Source organism: Triturus cristatus, chromosome 3_1 (genome assembly GCF_964204655.1).
Source record: "Triturus cristatus chromosome 3_1, aTriCri1.1, whole genome shotgun sequence".
Lineage (NCBI taxonomy): Eukaryota > Metazoa > Chordata > Amphibia > Caudata > Salamandridae > Triturus > Triturus cristatus.
In genome coordinates, this window is record NC_140583.1 from 770274590 (window position 1) to 770295318 (window position 20729).

At 47.1% G+C, this 20729-nt stretch overlaps 1 protein-coding gene across 1 annotated transcript in view; it reads left to right on the plus strand.

Annotated features, from left to right (window-relative positions):
- CD81 (CD81 molecule) overlaps positions 1–20729 on the plus strand; it is a 180243-nt gene that overhangs the window by 100325 nt on the left and 59189 nt on the right. The window contains exons 3-4 of the mRNA XM_085644944.1: positions 214–311; positions 4492–4566. Of these exons, the coding sequence (XP_085501070.1) occupies positions 214–311; positions 4492–4566 (173 nt within the window). The remainder of the gene's footprint in view (positions 1–213; positions 312–4491; positions 4567–20729) is intronic.

Below are 20729 nucleotides of genomic sequence, written 5' to 3' on the forward strand. Positions count from 1 at the left end.
TCTGGTATGGGGTGATTTGCAGGTGCCATGTTGTGTAGTGTTTCAGGGCATGATTTGTAGGACACAGTGCAAAGTATGTTTAAGGCTCTGCATATTTTACAGTATGTATTGTACTGTATCTTGGATGCTATGGAGACTGTTTTCCTGTTGAAGCTGTGGAGTATGGATGTTTAGAATGCTCTTTTAGACCACATTTTTATTTCTCTCTTACAGGGATCTACATCCTCATTGCTGTTGGTGCTGTGATGATGTTCGTGGGGTTTTTGGGCTGTTATGGCGCCATCCAGGAGTCGCAGTGCCTACTGGGGACGGTAAGAAATGCCTCATTCTCCCCCACAATCAAATCTCCTGAAACATGCAAACAGCCTCTCGACGCGGCTCCAAGAATTGTACTCACCGTAACAACCGCTATACACCACCTTGACGTGGCTTGTAACTGCTGCCTGGAAATATCTTGTGTAAGGCTAGGCTTAGGGTCTCAAGCTCACTAAAAGTGGTACGAGTAATGCTTGCAAATAGTCCAAACCACTGGCAATAACTTGAGTAGCATTCCATCCCATCGTGTTTCACCCATTGTCTGCCCTAGGCAGAGGGCTGCCTTAGTCCTATTCGTACAGACCCTGCTCCTCGTGGGAACAGCCCATCCCAAACTGCTTGGCAAAATAACGTCAGGAAGGGAACGCAAGCAGCCAGGCACCTTGTGCCACAGGATCCAAGCTACTCCTCGCTGATTAGGTCTAACCGGGAAGAAACCGCTCTGGGGTTGCTTGTGCTCACACACATTTCAGGTTATGCCTCACCTTGATTTTTTTTTTTTGTTCCTTGGATGTAGTCCTACCTAGTCCGTTTCTGCTTTTGTACTTTGTATTTTTGTGCCTTAGAAGATCCCTGTACAGCATAACTCTGTTATAGCTCCTTGACCCGCCGCCCACTCTTGAGCTCCTTGTGGAGTTAGATCTTGTCCAAATCGTACGAACCAAAAGAACGCCTCAAATATGTCCCTGCTTTTAGGGTCTAACGTCGCAAGTACTAGGAAGAAGGCACCCATGCTGCTCCCACAACTCTTGCTTATACCACTGGAAGCAGCCATATCTGCAAGAAGGGTGGACGGTGTTTGTAGTTGGCTTAAGGAGGAGGAGTTGAAAGTATTTGTGCCAAAAGCCTTCCTGACGATTACTGACTGGAACATTGCTGGGGTTCAGGCCTCTGTCTCCCCCTCTGGCACGTTAGGATTTCATAATTTGGCGTTTAGCCGCCTGTGCTAGTAAAGTCCTATTGAAATAGCCCCACCTTTTAGTTCCAAATCGAAGCCAAAAAATTGAGCAGTTTTTAAATAAAGCTTGCTTTGGTTGGCTACTGATGCGCAAGTAGGGGGCACAGCTCAAGAATTAGTGGTGTACTGCAAACACTTGAACTTTAAATGCTGCCCTAAGTGGACGGGTGTGTTCAGACGTCGGTTTGGTTCTGGGCTCACAGTGTCACTGGAACTTGTCTATACCAGGCTGATGAGAACTTGGGGCAAAACCGGTTCTGGGTTGCTCATGTTCTGGTTCAGAGAGGGCCTGGCCTGGCATTTCAAGCTGGACTGTTCCTTGTGGAGCAGGTTCGAGACTGATTTGCATGTGGCTGGGTCCAAACTGAGGTGGCATGGTGTGCGAAATAAGGATGGACTGGGATGTGTCCCAAATAATTACCAGTAGCTGATATTATTTCAGGCATTCCATACCTCTTGTGTGTACTTTAGTGAGTTTAAAGGTGGCACGCGGCCTCTGGCCATGTGAGCTTGGCATCAAATTACTACTAAACCTGCTGGGCGAATGAGGTAAGAGAATAAGTCTAGCATTATCTTAGTAACGCATCGAGGTGGGCGAGCCACTGAAAACTCGAGCCTGAATCCTGGCTCGGCTTTAGGCCGAGTTGCAACCTCGAGCCCATAACGAGCCGAGCTCTCATGAGACTTCTGCCTGCCTACCTCCCTGTACCCTGGATATTTCATCATGGTTAGAGCTGGCAACTTTGGTAGTAGGCCGGTTGTCGGCTCCTGGGATTCAGGGCAACACTTAAAATTTCCCGTGCCTACATACGGTGTCTATTCGTAATAAAACTGGTGCTACGGGTCCAGTTCGTGCTGTACAAAAGCTTCAGAATGATGCAGACTGGTAAAAACAAAGCCTCTACACAAGTCGAGGCAAATGAAGGCCCAGTTAGTGGCTGATTCGTACAAAGTGAAACCAGAAATACTGACTAAATAGCGGATTCTCCCCAACTGAAACTGTGATGTTTGGTATATTTATTTAACCAAAACTCATGTCTTCATTATCGCGTACTTTTTTTTTTTTTTTTCTTTTCAGAATCGAAGAAACTCCTATGTTACGTGATATTCGCTGTCCTGAGCAAAATAGGAAACCTTTTCTTGGCGGGGCTCGTGCACGGGATCTAAGATCCGAGCCTGACCCGTGGCTCGGCTCTGGTATTTATTGGTTCCCCCACGTCTAATAACGCAGCTCTCCTAGCGCTCCTTGTCATGGGTTTGTGGCGCCGAGTGCGGCAGTGATTCCTTCTCCAAACACGGTTGCAGAGATTCACAGTGTGCTAAGACCCCGTGGTGGCCGTCGAGAACATGCCAGATGTGACTCCATTTGCATCTTTGCTAGTTTTGGTGTCTGCTTGTTTTAGCAGGTGTTCTGTTGGTTAGCCAGTAGAATGCCTAATTTTTCCGCTACGTACGCGTAATCCAATTCTAAACGGGTATATATGATGTAACTGATATCCAATATACTGTATACATTATTCCAAATGTTGACTCTGGTTACCCCCAAGTGTCAGTCTGTCTATGTGCAGCGTGCTTCCAAGCACATGCAGCCAGCCTGCTGCCTGTCTTCACGGGGCTGGGCCGGTGTTTCCCGCTCCCCTCGGGCGGGACAGCGCGGCTATCTGTATGCAGAGCGCGGCGGCAGTGTCGCAGCGCGGGCAGACATGCGGGAAATGCTCATAAATCTCCCTGTGTGCAGCCAGCTCTTCCCAGAGCTCCCCGGAGCAGTGCTGGTCTGCATCGCCCACGCGCAAAGTCTGCCAAATACAAATGGGTCATTCGGGATCTTGACATTGACAAGTCAAATCCTGGCGACTGTGAAATCCAGAAGAAGACATCTTGGACTAGGTGACAGCTGCCCCACTGCAGGCCCGGACGGGCAAGACGATGGACGTGCATGTCTGGTGCAGCGTTACTATCCCGGGCTGACTGCATGGTTTACCCTCCTGGGACTGTGCATATTTCGGATACTGGAGGGGGGAGGGGGGGGGCCTTGGCATTCACAGATTTTCGTGGGGCCTCCTGTGTACGAATATGTAGATGACGTCATCCTGGTTCAACATGTCGCCGTTTACTTTGTCCAGCCAGCACATGTCTGCGTTAATATGTCCATTAGAAAACCTATGGAATACCGTGATCTCCTTTCACCTGTACCCTAGCAGTGCAGTGCGGGTCAAAGGAGAAGGCAACAGCGCATAAGACCCTGGGCCTGCAGTCTTGCAGCCTGCTCTTCAAAGAACCAGCAGCCTTACCACAGTTGTCTGTTAGTTTGCACATGGACACACAGTTCTTGCTTCAACAATATATAAGCAACAGCCACTCTGTTCCCCACCTGAATTCTATCGGGGATACTTGGGGGTGCTGTAGCACCCTCCGCACACCTACCTCCAGCGCCACTGAGTGATGCCATTTCAGTCTCCTATACGCTTTGGAGGGCTTATGAGTATGGATGTGGGTGAACATGGGTTTAGGGCTTTCTGTGCATGTGGGTGGCAACATGGAAGGGAGCTCTTAGTTAGTGATAGTCTCTTGATGTGTAGGGGCATACATTCAAGTGTAGGGGGCCATGAACCCACTGAGTCAATGAAGGTGAACAGCTTTTCTTTGAAGAATCAAGGAAGTTTGCAGAGACGGTGACCCTGTTGAAGGTCCATGGGAAGCAGTTAACATTGTGGGAGGGTAAAAACTTATTTCAAGGCAAGTAATTCATTCCCAATTATGGTGCTTTTGAAAGAAATATAAGGATCCAAGCCCCTTTTTTGGGCTTTTACCAATGGTGGTTCTTTGAAGAACTGCCTTGGTTTGCATTCACAGGAAAGTCCTCATTGGCCTGCCGACAAGGGCCAATTCTGGGTACCTGGGCACAGGAGAGCCCTCCGTGGATCGGTGGGCATGTCAAGACCTCCCGCGAAAGATGGAACATTCTTGGAGGTATTCCCTTCTTAGAATATAGATATGACAGGTGCTCTCTTGGGTTCTCTGCATAGGTCGCTATAGAGCTGTGGGCATAGGACATCCACCTGGATCTGTGGAGATGGGTTTCCAGCCAGTGGCGCTGGACATCCTTCTTGACCTGTGTGTACATGACACTGTCTGCATGTATGGAAGGACCTATGATATGGCCTTCTCAGGCTACTGAAATCAACACCAGTCTTTTTCACCATTTTGTCTCCCTTCAGTTCTTTGCCTGTTTGGTGATCCTCTTCGCCTGTGAAGTTGCTGCCGGAATTTGGGGATTCGTCAACAAAGACCAGGTATCCAATTTTAACCATATATAATTTTTTTCTTTCTCACCATTGAGTTTTTGTCCGTCCATGCATGCATTCACTAACCGGCTTCATTTTTTGTAGCCTGTCTTAACGCTCGCTCTTGTAATACCGAGCAACTACATCCTGCGATAGGACTTGAGCGCACCACTGCATTAAGGCTTTCAGCAAAGGAATAAAAATAAGCTTGCCTGACCTAGTACTTAAATTATTCTCTGCACAGCACATAGAGTATGTTCCTGTAGCCACACTGAAAGGGGAAGCATAAGATTTAGTGTCTGCTTTTGAAAGGTAAGAAACGAGGCACAGAGTTCTGTAGCACAACAATATTCCATTGATTAACTGGATGCATCTCATAGGGCAAGCTTCAGTAGATTAGCAAGCATTCGTTCTGGGTAAAAGTCATGTGTCCAGCAGACTTTTTACTTATCTCTGAGATGCTCCATTGGCCAGCCCCTCCACTGGTTTAACAGAAGGGCCTCTGTCATCCAAAATGTTTACTTCCCCTCCGTATGCGCTGTTGAGGAAATCGAACAGTGTTGATCCTGAAGGAGTGAAGAATGCGAGACGTGCCTATCAAAAGTGTCATGGTAGTGTGGTTGTGTAAAGAGGCAAAAGACTGCAGGGAGGGTATATAGTGTTGAGAGAACTAAGAAATCACAGGCACTGAAGTTCGGTCCACAGTTGAGGTACACAGAAGTAACAACCATTCTGCATTAAGAAGCATGGGTTGGGAGAATTAAGACTAGCCATTTAACAAAATACATATTTTTCTAAGCAATGTTCATCTGTTTGTAACTTTTATTTTTTTAAACTGTTAAAATCCCAGATCAGCAGGCCTTAATAATGATGCAAAATCTGAATATGGTTTCTTTTTTTGAGGCATAATACATGTCACAATTGGATTATAGCCTTACGGACATGTGGAATTTAGGATAAGCTGGTTATATATGGCGGTGCTGTAGCTTTCTTAATTTTGTCTAGTAGCACAATCAATGTATGTTGTGAGCTGCGTTAATATTTGCGGAAGAGGTCGCAGTAGTCATGCAGGTGACTAGTCGCGTCTCCATACTGCAAAGGAGTGCTGCAATTACATAAACTCAGTTGTGTATCAATCGTGCTAAGCAAGTGGCTGTCTAACCAAGATGGAACAAGGGCACCGATGTAGCACCGAACATGTGACTGTGCCGTGGATTGTGGTGGTGTCCATATGAGGCGTCCTGTGTAGTACTCCAGAAGCCTGCATATAACTGCTACAAGTATGGGACAGAACTCCTGCTTACCCACATTAAGGGATGCCTATTGTTGGGCCAGGGTTGGGTAGAAGTGCATCATCTGAGCACTGTCCTCTGTAAGTTGTGGCTGTGCTAGAGGCCATTTGTTGAGTTACAAGCGGCCTTTAGGCAGCCCCTGCAATTGCGACAGCATCCAAAGAAAGGCTGGTCTCGAGCATCATGGTGGAGGGTGCAAGTCATGACCCCAAGAGCAGAGTGCACATACACAAATGAGATGGTAATGGTGGCGTTTGGTTTGTTGCCTGAATGCTCCTCTGCATTGGTGTACAGACTATTCGCCCTGCTAGTGGTTTTGCAGAGAACATCTGAGGGAATGAGACAAAGTAACAGTCAAACGAGGGGTCCCACTGAGGAACAAAGGGCGGGGCAAGTGCTTGGGGGTGGGGAGATGCAAGAGTTGTGCAGCTGGGTAGGGCCGAAAAGGATGTAGCTAGTACAACACCGGATAGGCCTGTTAGGTGCTCTTGTTTTTGCAGTTCTGTCCAAGAGAACCTGTAGGCGCTGCCCCAGTCGGCTGTGCCCCATCTTGCTTGCTCCCATCCGTTTAGCTACCTCCTCAGCCCGTTAGAAGTTTTACTTTGTCCCAGGTCTGAGCTGCCCTCCCTCTCTATCCTAGTTTGCAGCTTTGTCTCACTTCGCAGGTGAGACTCCCCCCCCCACACCCAGAACATTTCAACCAAAATTGTCACTTTGTTTATAGCATGAGTGGCTGCAAAAAGCCACGCTCTGGATACTCCCGCCCTCTCGTGCTGGGCTCTGACGTTTGCAACTTGTTTTTCTTAAAATAAGCCTATCAAGTTATGAGATTTAGTTATTCCTCTCCTGGTTGGCAATGCGCAGGGCCATCGGCTCAATTGGTAGATTGTTTTTCCCTTTACATTGGGTTCTGATGAGTTTCAACATAGCTCCTAGACTCGCTGCTTTCGATGTTTGTGGTTTTCGGAGCTCAATCCTTTCTGATCTAATCATCGCAAATTCCTCCATTGGCGGTTCTTTCTTTTCCTGCCTCGATATGCTTCATTGACAGTTACCGAAGTCTTGGTCCCCGATCCTTGGGGTTCCTTCCCTTTTCTGTAAACTACAGCGAATGAAGAGGCGTAGAGGGTGATGGAATGGACAGCCTTAAGGAAATGCCCTCAGTGCCTCGCATAATACCCCATGACTAACCTGCACCAGGTTTGTAATTTGTCTCCCTTCAGAAATGTCTTCGATCCTGACCTCCTTGGTGCTGAAGATTACCACACAGGTTCCACAAGCATCCCCGCCCAAAAACCATGGCCAGAGGTTGTTGTAGGCTCGGACTCATCCGGGCCCGAACTGATGAACGACGTGTATGAAGGTGCTCGGTTCACCTCCCTCTGTGCCAGTACAAGCCCCTAAGACTGTATGCCAAGAGCAGTGCTTAATTTGTAAACGAATGCCGGTGCCCAAAACTCTACTCTGAATCCTGTAGCTGGTGCAGTTAAATGTTAGCACGTCGAATACCAAAGGTGTGTAGTCTGTCTCTGTCAGTCTATCTAATAAGTACTGTTGGCCCCTTGGCACCCTTCGGCTCAAATTAAGCACGGGCCAAGAGTTGAGTACTGTCGACATCAAAACTCGCATGCAGCAGCAGAGCACTGCCTTCAAAGTGGTCGGGTATCTACCTCCTAGGCAGAAGCCACCTCATAGTGTGCCAGGTTACAGTCTGTATCGAGGCAAGGTTTGGAAACCAAAGCAGGATCCAGCCAAGACGCTCTACCAGCATCGGCCTTAGAGTTCAAAGAAATACCTCTGCAGCTAAGTGCCTAAATTCACTGCTAAACCGTTGACCCCGAAACATGCCTCGAAGACTGACCGCTTCAGCACAAGCTTGATGAGCTAAGACTTTTCTTATCCACCCCAAATGAGGAAGTCGTCTACCCTCCCTGGGGCAACGGTGCCCAAGAAACACAGACTTGACTTCGAAAACAGCCCGGAGCCTGATCCTTCAATACTATTGGCTCCTGCACTGAAGTCACTCATTGACCAGGGCACCAACCTTCCTCCTCCATCAAAACCACTACCGCCCACAACCCCTCCTCCTAGCTCACCACAGACCGTTTTTGAACACAGGCAGTGGAAGCCCTTATTCCCCTATAGAGTAATTTAATGCCCGCTCTATCACTACCCACAGCCCACTGACGAGCCCTGGAAAGACTGACTGGAAACCATCAGAGACCTGATCTTGAGCATTACTGCCTACCACAGGTCATCCAACGTGCAGCTGCTTACCAAGAAGTAGAAAGACATGCACACCACCCCTGAGGTTTACATGTTCCTGCAGGAAACACTCCAGGATGGAGCTTTTGCTCCAGCTCCTGTCCAATGCTCGTGGCTACCCCAGAGACATTCAAGGAGCCAGTGAGATCCGGGTTTGTTACACCCAGGATAAAGAAAGTTTAAACCTTCTTCCTTTGACTCCTTGTATATTTGATGGTAACCCCTCAGATTCCTGAGTGAGCCGCAGCACAGGCCACAAGGGATTTCTTCACCCAACCCCCAGATAAGGATAACAACCGGATTGGCGGTGAGGGTAAGAGGGCTGCAGTGGGTGCTGCAACCTACTGGCTCATCACTAATTCTGTGGGCCTCTTGTCTCTTTGTGACAAAGGACAGTGGGGCGAGATGGAGGACCTGCTCCAGCACTCTCCCTTCCTGAGCATAGGGAAAGAGGTGAGAAGATGGTGACTGTTCATCTCCAATGCCCCGATCCATTGCCTTGGATGGTGCTGATACCTCTGCCAAAGTGGTTAGTATCTCCATCGTTCTGCGCCACCACTTCTGGCTTTAAATTAGAAGTCCACCCGCTTCTCAATTTGCCTTTCATGGGGATCAGCGCCTCGGGTCACAAGTTAATTAGATTCTGCAGGAACTAAAGCAGGACACTGACCCTGCTAATGCCATGGGTGCCCTTAAAACGCTTTCAGTTGAGGGTTCCTTTCAGACAGCAGGGTAGAGAGTCCTCCAGAAATACTTCATCTGACCAATCTCCGTCCTATCGGCGCCAGCTGCAGGCTGACAACCAGCAAGGCGGCATCGGCTATCCGATAGGGTTCCTTCCAAGGTAACGCCAAAGGCGCAGGCACTCTCTTCAGGGGGGGTGGGGGGGGGGGGGGGGCTCTGCCTCCAAGCAGTGACTTGCCTCTGATCTTCCTCCCTCCTCTTCTGACCCGCCAACCACAGAACACCTGTCACATGGAGACTTTGTAATGTAATTGAGGAGGGAAGAGCCTAGAAGTGGTTAAATGGGAGATCCTAGTAGTAGACCAAGGTTTGAGTTGAGTCAAGGAGGGATTGAGGTGGTTAGTCAAGAAAGGATCTTAGAAGAATCATGACATTAGAATCCGGTTTGAAATGAGTCGGAGTAGAGTATATATTGAGAGAGGCATAGGGTTAGAGATAAAGTAGTGAGTGCATTGGAGGGAGCTGAATGTTTTTTTGTTCTTTTCTACAGTCAGAGTAAAGTAATAACATCTATAGAAAACTAATTGGATAGAAAAGTTATACATGTACGAAGAGATAAAATTGTATTGCGTAACGCTTTGGGGGTTTATTCCCTACTATGAAGGGTGTACCTCTGATCGGTGGGTTGTCCATCCAAGAACACAGGTGCTGCCTCTAGCTCACTTTAACCTTACTAAATATAAAATGCTGCAAGCACACCCTCAGCCTGGAACGCCAGTGACCTCTTCAAGAGGAGGTTCAGGGGCTTATTCTCAAGGGTGCCAAAGAGTCGGTACAACCACAGCAACAAGGTGCACTCGCTATACTTTGTGATCCCCCAAAAAGTTGGGTCCTTGAGGCCCATTCTGGACCTCAGAAACCTGAACAAGTTCATTCTCTCAGAACACTTACACATGACTCGTTCCCCTATATCAACAATTTGCTGATCAAGAGTTCAGACAAGCAAGTTTCTAGCACAAAAACAGACAACCATCTTACTCCTTCACATGTTTGGGTTCACAGTAAATGCCACTAAATCTCATCTCAGCTCCTTCATATTCAGCCCTTTCTAACAGCCATCCTCCACTCAGTCACAGGCAAAGCTTACCAGAGCCAACCTAGAGTACGGGCTTTCCAGCAGCTACCACATCCTTTCCAGCCAAATTGTCATCTAGCAGTCAGAGCAGTGATGCCTCTTGAAGGCATAAAGGCCTCCTGCATAACAATAGTCCCCCATGGCAGACTGCTCATGAGTCCTCTCCAGCAGTGCCTCTCTGCACAGTGGTCATGGGTAGAGGGTCACTGGGAAGATCTAGTATTGATGCAGGCCAACCCTTGCGCCCTCTACAGTGGTGGACCTGCAACAATGGATGCCAGGGGCAAGGCATTCATAGACCCCATTTCCCAGGTGACCATCAGCAGTCTTTTCACTTTCAGGATGGGTAGTATATCTCCAAGAGCTAACAGTTCGCAGCTTGTAGTCATTGCAACAGTGGGACCTCCATTTCAATCACCTTGAACGTCTGGCCATCCAGTTACCTCTCGGGGCCTTCCTTTATGTCCATCACAACCAAGTGCTCCTCATAAAACAGACAGGACCACCATGTATTATCTGCAGAACCAAGGCTGCATGCTCCCTGCAGTTGTTGGCGCTTGCACATAATGAATGGCATTGGGCGATTCACCACTGAATGCACCTCCTGGAAGAGTACCTTCCTAGAGTAGTAAGTAGACCACTTTGCAGACCTGCTCAGTAGGAAACATCAACAAGTCCATGATGGGGATCTTCATCCACAAGTCCTACTCTGTATTTCTGTTGAGGGTCCCCGAAGTCTACCTACGCCACTGCAGTGCAAAATACCAAAGCTGCTCCTCGGGGTTTCCACATCCTCATTTAATGGGCAACGTTTTATGGATGAACTGGTCAGGAATCTTTGTTTACGGTTTTCCCTTTCTCCCATTCCTTCCGTACGTGGTCAGGAAACGTTGACAAAACTTACTCTCTCATCCTTCACATGGGCAAAACTGGTTTTAAACCCTTCGAAAAAAATCTTTTGTTCCCCATGAAAAGCTCCCCAAAAGGCCAGGCGTTCCCACACATGATTAAGGCAAGTTCAGACACCCAAACCCCAAACAGCTCAATCTAGCAGCTTGCCTCTTGAGGCCCCAGAGTTTTGTTTACCTCAGTCTCCCTCAAGAATTCATGGAAAATTCTCAAAGAAGCACAGAGACCCACTGTGTGTACCTGTTACGCTGCCAAGTAGAAAGGTTTAGTCAACTATTGTATTTAAAACACTTGCAACCTCTCAAACATGCAGTCCTGGATATTGTCTGTTGCCTCCATCACATGCAGACGTCTGGTCTAGCTTGCAGTTCCATGTTCCTTAACTTAACTGCTGTAGCAGCCTACATGCAGAATAGGTTGGGGAGAGGATGTAGCCTACGGCTAGAGCAGTCGACCTTGAAGCGGGGGCACCGGGTTCGAGCCTTGGCATAGGCCCTCAACATCCTGTGATATGGGGCAAATCGCATAACCTCCCCGCGCCTAACAAAAATGAATGTGTCCATCTGTAACAAAACTGTTGATCATGTTAAGTGCTCTGATACCCGGGGAACTTCGGGTTGAGTTTGCGCTATATAAAACACTTTTTTGTGTTTTTTTTTTTTGTTTGTTTTTTTTTTGGTTTTTTTTTACGATTTGTTATTAAGGCTTTTACGGAACGGGTCATCCTCCCTAAACTTCCTCCTGCCCTAGTCTACAACCGCAATGTCGTTCTTACGATACTTATGGGCCCCCTTTTGAACCACTTCGCGTATGCCCTTCCTGTTTCCCTCTTGGAATGTCGCCTTCCTTGTTGCTATTACTTCTTTAGAAACGTTTTTTGGAGCTTCTGGCCTTTACCTTTGAAAAGCCCTTCTTTCAGATCCATGACGACCAAGTTCCACATCAACCAAACTATAGAGCTCCCTGTTGTTCCCTCAACCAGACTCTGTAGTGGAAAGGGCACTTCACGCTCTTGATGTAAAACGTGCCCTTATGTATTGACAGGATCACGATTTTCTACAAAACATAACTTTTCTTTGCATTTGCTAAACTCTGTCTAAAGTGGGTATAGCCAATAGAAGAGTCCGGTGCATCCAAACCTACTAACTCAAAGTTAAAAGAACGTTGCCTGCCCTGCCCAGGCCACACTCCACTTAAAAGAAAGGAGTCACTATGGCTTTCCTGGTTAACAGCCCTGTAGCTAATATTTGCAAGACAGCTACATGTTTCGCTTCACACGCATTTACTAAACTCTACTTGGCTATCCTAGCACACAAACAAGCTAGAGTTAATCAAACTGTGTTAAGGACTTTGTTTCAAGCATCTGCCTCATCCACTGGCTGACCACCACTTAAGGGAGTGCTGCTTTACAGACTAAGCAGAGCATATGTATCTACTGGCGCACGAGCTACCAGCGGAAAATGCTACTTATCTGTAAGAATCTGTTCATAGCTTGTAGTGCTGTAGATTTACGTGTCCACCTGTCTTCCCGGTAGCCAGTGGTTGCTACAGATGTTGTACACTTTCACAAATGTCCATCAGAATGCCCTACCTGTTGCTCCATTACTATGTCACCTGCCGTGCGAAAATCAGTATTACAATGGAGCTGATGCCCACGCGCATTTCCAACTAAGGCAGAAGTCGCTATATCGTGTGACTCGAAAGAAGTCTTTGAAGAAAAACAAGTTGCAAACGTCTAAGCACAACACTGGATGCAGGAGTATGCGAAGCATTGGGCATACAGCACTACACGCTCCAAACAGATGCTCACAGGGTATGTAACATGATCCTTTCACAGCAAATATTAGATAGTAGGAACTGCTTCTGGCTAGAATGCTGATCTTTACCACCTTTACACTTTGTTGTAAGGAAAGATCGGCACTTGTAAGCAGGTATCCAGGTAGGCAGTCACGTAGTTGGTGCTTCCAAATAAACCCTGAAGTGCTCTCTGGATTCTGCAGACACTGTGGTTCAAACTATGGGCATGACTGTCGCACTGGTACACTTGAATGTGCTGCACTGGTTCCTTGGAAAAATGATGGCAAGCAGCTGTTTAGAAACCAGACTGACTCATTGGACCACTTCAAAAACAGTAGCATACTTTTCTAGCCTCTTGTGGGAAACCATTCCACCAGCAGTACAGGACGTTTTGAGCTAATTCGGAATACAACGGCACTGCCAACCTTTGCAGCCGATCTAAACACCCCAACATTGGGTATCACCGCCAATGGTAGCAAGACAGGCCCGCCCCTGCCACCTTCTGCTGGCTCTACTGCATCAAAATGTAGTTTGACTCCCCACTCACCTTTTATACCACTAACTTTCAGCGGGTAGAGGATATCATCCCTTTACCAATTGGGAACTAATCCATGTGGATTGCTGGGTTATCCATCTAATCTGCCCTAGCCTTGCATTCTTGTTCTCTGGACCACCCTTGTGTGCCTTATTAGGTTAATAATCCTGTTTATGTACAGAGTTAAAGGACACAACTTTCATGTTCCCCAAGCTCAGGTGATGTAGGTTCCACAAGCCCCAACATTCTAGGACATGTTCTCCAGCACAGACCTCGAGTTTGGAGGCAGACTTTCTTGGCCTGTTGAAAAAAACAGCCATAGAGTTGGTGCCAAGGGAGTAGAAACACGGGATTTCACTCCCTTGTTGACCCCCAAGAGGACCGCGATCCATCCCAGACCACCCCCCCTCTTTCGCCTTTTAATTCTGCAGGACCGGTTCAAGAACCTGTCCCTGTGACCGGTTCTGCTGGCCGGCTGGTGACACTGGGTGATTGTCTTGTTCCCCTGGACCTCCAAGGCTCCGCCTTTAATCTACTGATCCTACCTGCTCGCCAGCACCACCTGAGGTTTATCATTGGAGATCTACACTATTAATTCGGGGTTCCTGAATGTGGGCTTCATGGACACAGCCTTCAGCTGTCGCACATACACAAATGTTTGCTACTAGCCTATGAACTGCTTGGGCCAGTAACCCTTAGCCGGTGAGGTAACTCTCTGTGCTCACCAACCAACCCCTTTGAGCACAAAACTGTTAAGCTTTCCACATCCAGTCTAAAATGGTGTTGCAGGCAACATTTCAAGCTTCACTTGCAAAATCGCTGACCTTTGAGGGCACCACTTCGGCAGAATTACTGGTTTGGTTGCAACCAGTTTCCTACATCTTGGAATACAACAGTCCGTGTCACCATGTAGTCAGTAACCTGCAAGAAGTAAACACCATATTTTCTGCAATGTTTTTGCGTGCAATACCCAGTGGGCCTAGCACTCCCTGACCATTACCATCCAGATAAGCTATAAGACACTCTGGACATGGATGCACAAGAGGGCAATCAAGACACTTCTGTATAGAACAGCTACCAGGTGGCATCTACATATATCAAGCTAACACTGGAGACCATCCCGAACCGATAAAACCTTGGTATACAAAACGCATGCTGTAGAGATCTGTCCTGCATCATGTAATATCCATGGAAGTCAAAGAGGACAATTATTTCCCCATTGAGACACTGACCAGAATAATGAGAACCAATAAGTTCCTTCCATTGTTGTAGCAGATATCAAAACCAGGGGTGGAAATTTTCAAGAGCCCGGATAAGACGTGCCGTGCAAAGAGCGAGTACTAATCTACACCCATTGGGTGTTAGGAGCGAAGTAGGGACACCTTTATATGGTTAACACAGCACAAAAATGCTCACTCTAACTACTTATAGCTCTGTGTCCCTCTCTGAACAAGAAAAGTAAATACGCTGCTGCAAAAAGGGCCACAAGGCCTGCAATAATGTAGAGCATTGCAAACTCTTTAAGAACCATTTCAGTAGGTATGATTGCATTCAGTGGGAAGAGGTGGAAGCCTATCCGCCACAAACCTACCTTAATAAGATGGTGAGGTAGTTGGTGAAGGCGGGGCAGTCTCCAGCATCAGTACCAGATGTTCTGGACAGTGCAAGTAGGCAAATGACCAAACCCCTCATTCTGCAACGCCGCTCATGACTCCTAGACTCCAGGTTCTACACTCATTTTCATGGGCAACATCTGTTCAAACCTAAGGGCGGTCACATAGTTTAACATATCGAAAAGGACTCCTAATCTGCTACATCCGCAGAGGCACTGCTGTAGCATTGCGCATTTTTCCATGGGTTACTAAAACGGCAAACCAAGTGCCAGTTCCAGACTGGACTCGAGCAGGCTTGGGAGGATGAAGTGCAGGTTGCATCGGAGCTTCAGAAACGTATGCAGTGCTGGAATTGGAAATAATACTGAAGGGTAAAAGCTTCATGAGCCCATGGCCACAGTGCTTGGGCAGTGTCCTTCCTGGACTGTGGATCTAGGACCAAGGCTACTAGTGCCTCAACCTGTTGGTACTCAAGGCAGTGGGGGATGCTTTCAGGGCATTCCAGGCACACCGCTAAGTGACTTCTGTGCACAGACAACCGATCAGGGAGGATCATGCTGGCACAAGAGACTGCCATCGTGCACTGACCAGGCACGTGCATTCGTTCGCGCAGTATGTGCCAGGTGTTCACACTGTCCTGATCAGCTTGTCATAGAAGGTTGACAAACTGTAAGACACTACAGGGATCCTATAGAAATGCTTCCTAGAGACCAAGATCTATTTACCGAAGGGAAAGCACCCGGTCTGTATCATGATGGGACGAGCACCAGTTTTCTTCTGTATGCTAGGTCTCAAGTTCAAATGTATAACGGAGTTAAGTCACAAATTTAGAAATAAGCCTGAAGCGGAGAGAGGCCTTTGTTTCAGACCATGAATGTGTCCTTTTCTGACACTTGCTGGAAACAGTTTTGCTCCCAACCGAGTAATAAATGGGTATAACTGGAGGACGCTGGATTGCAAACTTTCACCTTCACCAGTCTCAGAAGCCCTCCCTTCTTGGGGAAAACATAAGTTATTGGTGGACTGCTTGAATTAATCTCTGCTCCTGGTAATTACTGGGCACCACATTAAAGTCCATCTTTTGTTTGCCCGCCATGTCAACTCAGACGAACCAGCTATATACAATTCATCCTCGTTTCTACTACTGGAGGAACAATCCAGCTTGGACTGCCTCACACTGGACAGGAACATAAGCGACTCCAGACAGGTTTAAGCCTTGCGGGTATGGTGCATCCTGAGCTGGACTGTTCCCACGAGGATCAATATAAGTGCGGATTTGCACGAGTCGGGTCTCTTGCTAGACTTGCAGAATTGGTGATGAACAGCAGGTTGAAATTCTACCCAAAACAATTGCCAGAGCTTAAGACTCTTCTCGCACATTCCTCCCATCACCTTTTGTGTTTGTAATTTCCTTTCTACGGGTCACAAGAATTGGAGTAATTGGAACCATAATCTGGTACTCACTGGGAAGAAGGGCAGACATCTATGAGTACAATAAATAAAGATACCTCTCCTCCAAAACGCCTCTAATAAAGAAAGCTAAAAGGAGGGTCTTCTGCAGCCCGGGAATCTCTTCTCTAATTCAAATGTGTCCTAATGAGTCTCCAGATAGGGGACTTACTAGGTGTGTCCTGCTGAGCACTGTACTGGTGGTTTGTGATGGATGGCACGGATCCATGCCAAGGAGAACTTAGTGGAGGGTGCAGTATATGGTCTTAACTCTGCATAGCAACTTCGAGGATACTTCTCTGCCGCATCCACATTCAAATATACACAAAAAACACTCGCATCAGTGTAGAAAAGGTAAACCGACTTCTAAGCTTCCAGCCAAACTGGACCATGTCGCACAATGAGGAAAACGCACCCAACTAACTAGTGCCTTCACATGTACATCTCCTATTGTCGTTGTGCTGCAAACCTGCCTGAGGGTATCGCTAAATTGTGATACAAGTGTTAATTAACCATAAAATAAGGTGATTTCCCAGCTTTATGTATAAATAGATGTTCATTATCCCCTTCCAAAAAAACTATCTTAAAACACCAGTATCACAGTACCGAAGGACGTTCATGTTTGTGACAAAAGGAACGGTTCTAGTTGGTCAGAATCCACTTTCAGCCAGTAAACCAGCAGTAGTAAAGCCAACAGAACTGGTGCTGGCCGCCAGACTTCTGGGTTTGTCAATTCTAGTTTTCTTTTGTAATGGTTCTTTCAAAACCTTATTGCTGTGTTGCTCTGCCCTCAACAACATAAACATGGCTTAAGGCAAAGGAATTTTGGATATTCAATGAAGTTCCAGAAATAACATCCTCGCCTTTAGGAAGCCTGCAGTTTATATAGAAATTGTCATAGCACTGCATGACCCCTATTTAACATGGGCATTTGCCCAGACATCCACAGGTGGATAATCTGTTAACAGGAGTTTTAACTTTTCTCACACATTTTTGGTAATGGGTTTTGAATTTAAGCCACAATTTATTTGAGGCGTGCCTCTGCAGTCCACCCCAGTTGTGCTCTGTCTTTGTTTATCACGGAGTACTGCTTGCACTCAAAACTTAACTGGTAGGTAAACTGTGCTCCAAATACCTTTTGACTCAGTTTGCTACAGGGCTACGCAATTTCTGTTCTATACATTGTGCACACCTACACAGTAATTCTATGCTTTCTGATTGTGGCCCTTTATTATCGACTTGCTTTTCCTAAACTATTTAAGGTTTATGGAGTAATTTGAATAGCAGTATCATTCAACGTCATTGGTGATGTATTTTAACGTGTCATTAGGGATGTAATGTGAGGTAATAAAGCAGTGCTTAATGGGGGTGCAAGTTATAACTAGCTCACTGAACTATAACTGGTGAGTGTAAGCTTTTTATTTTTAAAATATCAACACCTAACTAGAACATCACTGTCACCTTTGTTGCCCCCCTTTGAATTTCTAGTTTATTATATTCTAAATTTAGTATGTGTAAGACCTTCAAACTCGCAACGCACAAGCCTGTGCCATGCACAGTGGGGTGCCAGGCACATGTCCTAGCCTCCGGGCAGGCCCTTGAGCCAACCCTATGCAAGCATCCAACCTGGCCAGCGGAGTTTACCACAGGCCCGGCCTCCGCAGCTTTTAAAAAAAATTTTTTTTTATTATTATTGTGTGCAACTTTGCCATGCTGGGTTCCCACAATGCCACCTATAAAAATACAAAACTAGATAGATATATATTTTTATTTAAAATATGCGGGAGGGGGGGGTTCCTATGCCCCCCCTCACATTGGCCTTGAGATCAGGATGTCCTCACCCTGCCCCCTTATATGCCATTTATTTCTGTTTTCAGGATTCATAAACTGAACTCTGTCATGGTGGATGCAGCATTCATATATTCTGTTTTGTGAGCCAATCAAATATTTTTGGTTACGCTGGTACAGAACTGGCTATCGGGAGAAAATATCCTTCGACCTATCAGGTTGAGTTCTTTTTACTTTTTTATGTTGGTACCGCAGAAGTACTGTTGTCCCAAACTGCAGCACCAGCCGCCCAGATACCTCTTTCTGAGGATTAACCCTGTCATGTACAACCCGTACCCCTCATATGCGAGCAGCTTAATGAATTTTCCCTAAACCACTAAAAACATGCTTTGAGTGAGTTTCAACAGAGAGGACCTGGCCTGGCAGTTCGGGTTGGACTGTTCCCATTGGACACGGGGTCAAGACTGATTTGCATATGGCTGGGTTAAAACGAATGGCTTGGGGAGCAAAAAACGATGGATTTAGGCCCAGATCTCTGTGCTGGGGTGAATATATGAGTTTGTTCTGCATTCTGTCCATCAATTGTTCTTTTTGCATCTAACTTTATGGCGAACTTGGTGCCGTTCTTTTCACTGTTTTTTTTTTTCTGTATCAAGTAGACTTGCCTGTGGAAAATAAAATGGGAAATATTCCACATTTTGGCCCCACCACTCCTTGTCCCAACATGATGGATCCGTATGAAACTTTACATGAAGTAGTCAAAAATAGATTCACTTTTTTGGTGGGGGGGGGGGGGCGGGGAAGTTCATGCAGATTTGACACATGGCGCCAAAGTTATTAAAGAAGCAAAACAAAAGCCTTTACTGTAGGGAGTCTGGCCTAACTTAACTACACTAGCAGTAGTGCTTCCAGTGGTATTTATAGATATATATATATATCTATATCTAAAATGCTAGCGCTAATATTTGAAGACATTGCTGTTTGGTAAAGCGCTATAGTCGTGACATAATGAACTATTAATCATTAATGCTCCCATCAGTTGTTGTACCACCAGTACGTTTGCTGCAATTATCCTGCCCCATCCTACAAGATTAGGGCAGCATTCGGACTTCATCAACGTTCAGTTAACCAGGGTACAACTTGGAGCCTCAACTGTGACCTGTAGTGCATTAGATCCCTGAATACACTCCCAGTTCCTCCAGTTCCTCCATTTACATTTTGTTGACGTCAGCCAAGAAGGTGCTGGAACAAATCCAAGTCAGGCTCTTTAAGAGGTCCAGAGAGGCGTGAGCTTCTTGTATAATTGGATGCTTTTGCCCCATAATTCTAGTGTTGTTGTCCAATGTCAAATTATTAACCAGTGCCTAAATTGGCTCTCTCCTTTGAGTTTTCTGCCCGGCCCACCCTCCAGAGACCATGCCGGAAGCCACGTGCGCAGTGTCAGTCAGACGCTGAAAGTTGGCGGGAGCAGTTGCAAGGGCTCGTTAAAGTTGTCCTTTAGCGAGAGACGCTGGGCGAAGATTACGATCGCGGAGGCCGGGAGTTTCTTTTACCGCCTCCGCTGCGCTTCTGAAAGCCTCTTTCATGATGTTATCGCACTGCGGACGAAATGAGCCAATTTCCCTCCGCTGAAATGTTCGCCTGCACCGAGTACACGGGTGTACTGTACTGTGCCCCGAAATTCATGCCGCCCCGAAATGCCCCTCGAGCAGCCGGCAGGGAGTCTGTCCCCGACCTATTTTGCATATTGATCTCGCCTCTCCCTATTTTAATATCTCCAAGTCTCTAAAGCCACAGCATGTCTTGGTCGGTGCGGCACATCCAGCGGTTTCTAGCGCCTCATCTGGAAGGAGCGGTTTCTAGCAGCCCCCACTAAACTTGGCATTAGGCGCGGCTTCGGCCTGGTCTCGCCTCCTCCCTGGCTGCGCGCGCCGCTTGAAATGCGCGCGTCACCCCCGGGCTCTGCAGCTGCTCGTTAATTATCTGCACGAGCTTCGAACGGTATTCCATTGATTCCGATTTAATTACGGCCCTGTCAGTGCCGCCCGGTTCTGCAGATCGCTGGAACCGCCTCGGATGCCTTGGGACTGCAAAGTGGTTCGCAGCCTCCTCCCCGAGGAGAGGAAAATCGCCGTGCCGCGTCGGAAAACATTGATTTGTCGGCATGAAATCGAATCTGTGGCGTGGACGGGCCTGCAGGACCGGCCTCAGATCTGGACAGGGGTGCCTGCTGCTGCCGCCAAGTGTTCATGTGTTTTCTCCTTGTTTGCTTGCACCGCACCCAGAGCCGAGGCGCTGTTGCCTGCTAGTGTGAAAGACTGTTCTTTCGTGCACCCCACCCACCCATAGAGCATTGTGCTGACACAGCCCGAAGCGGAATAAAGATCTTTCTGTAATAACATGGCCCATGAGGTCTGGCTCAGCATAGTGATGGATGTCCATAGAGCAGTGTAAAATTCTAAATATTTATTTTTGCAATCCACGTGTTGGAATCCCTTCACTCTTACTATGTGTGCTTTTAGAATTTGATATCTGTTCACCCATTTCATTGGCTGTACACACGTGCGTCCAAACTAATCTAGGAATCCAGTTTTAAGGCCACCATAATTCTTCCATTACTTTTTTTTCAAGCCACGTTGTGGACCCCTCAACTGGCCACCTTGGTCACATCGTCCAAGATGCCCATAATGTTTGTTGTGCTCATT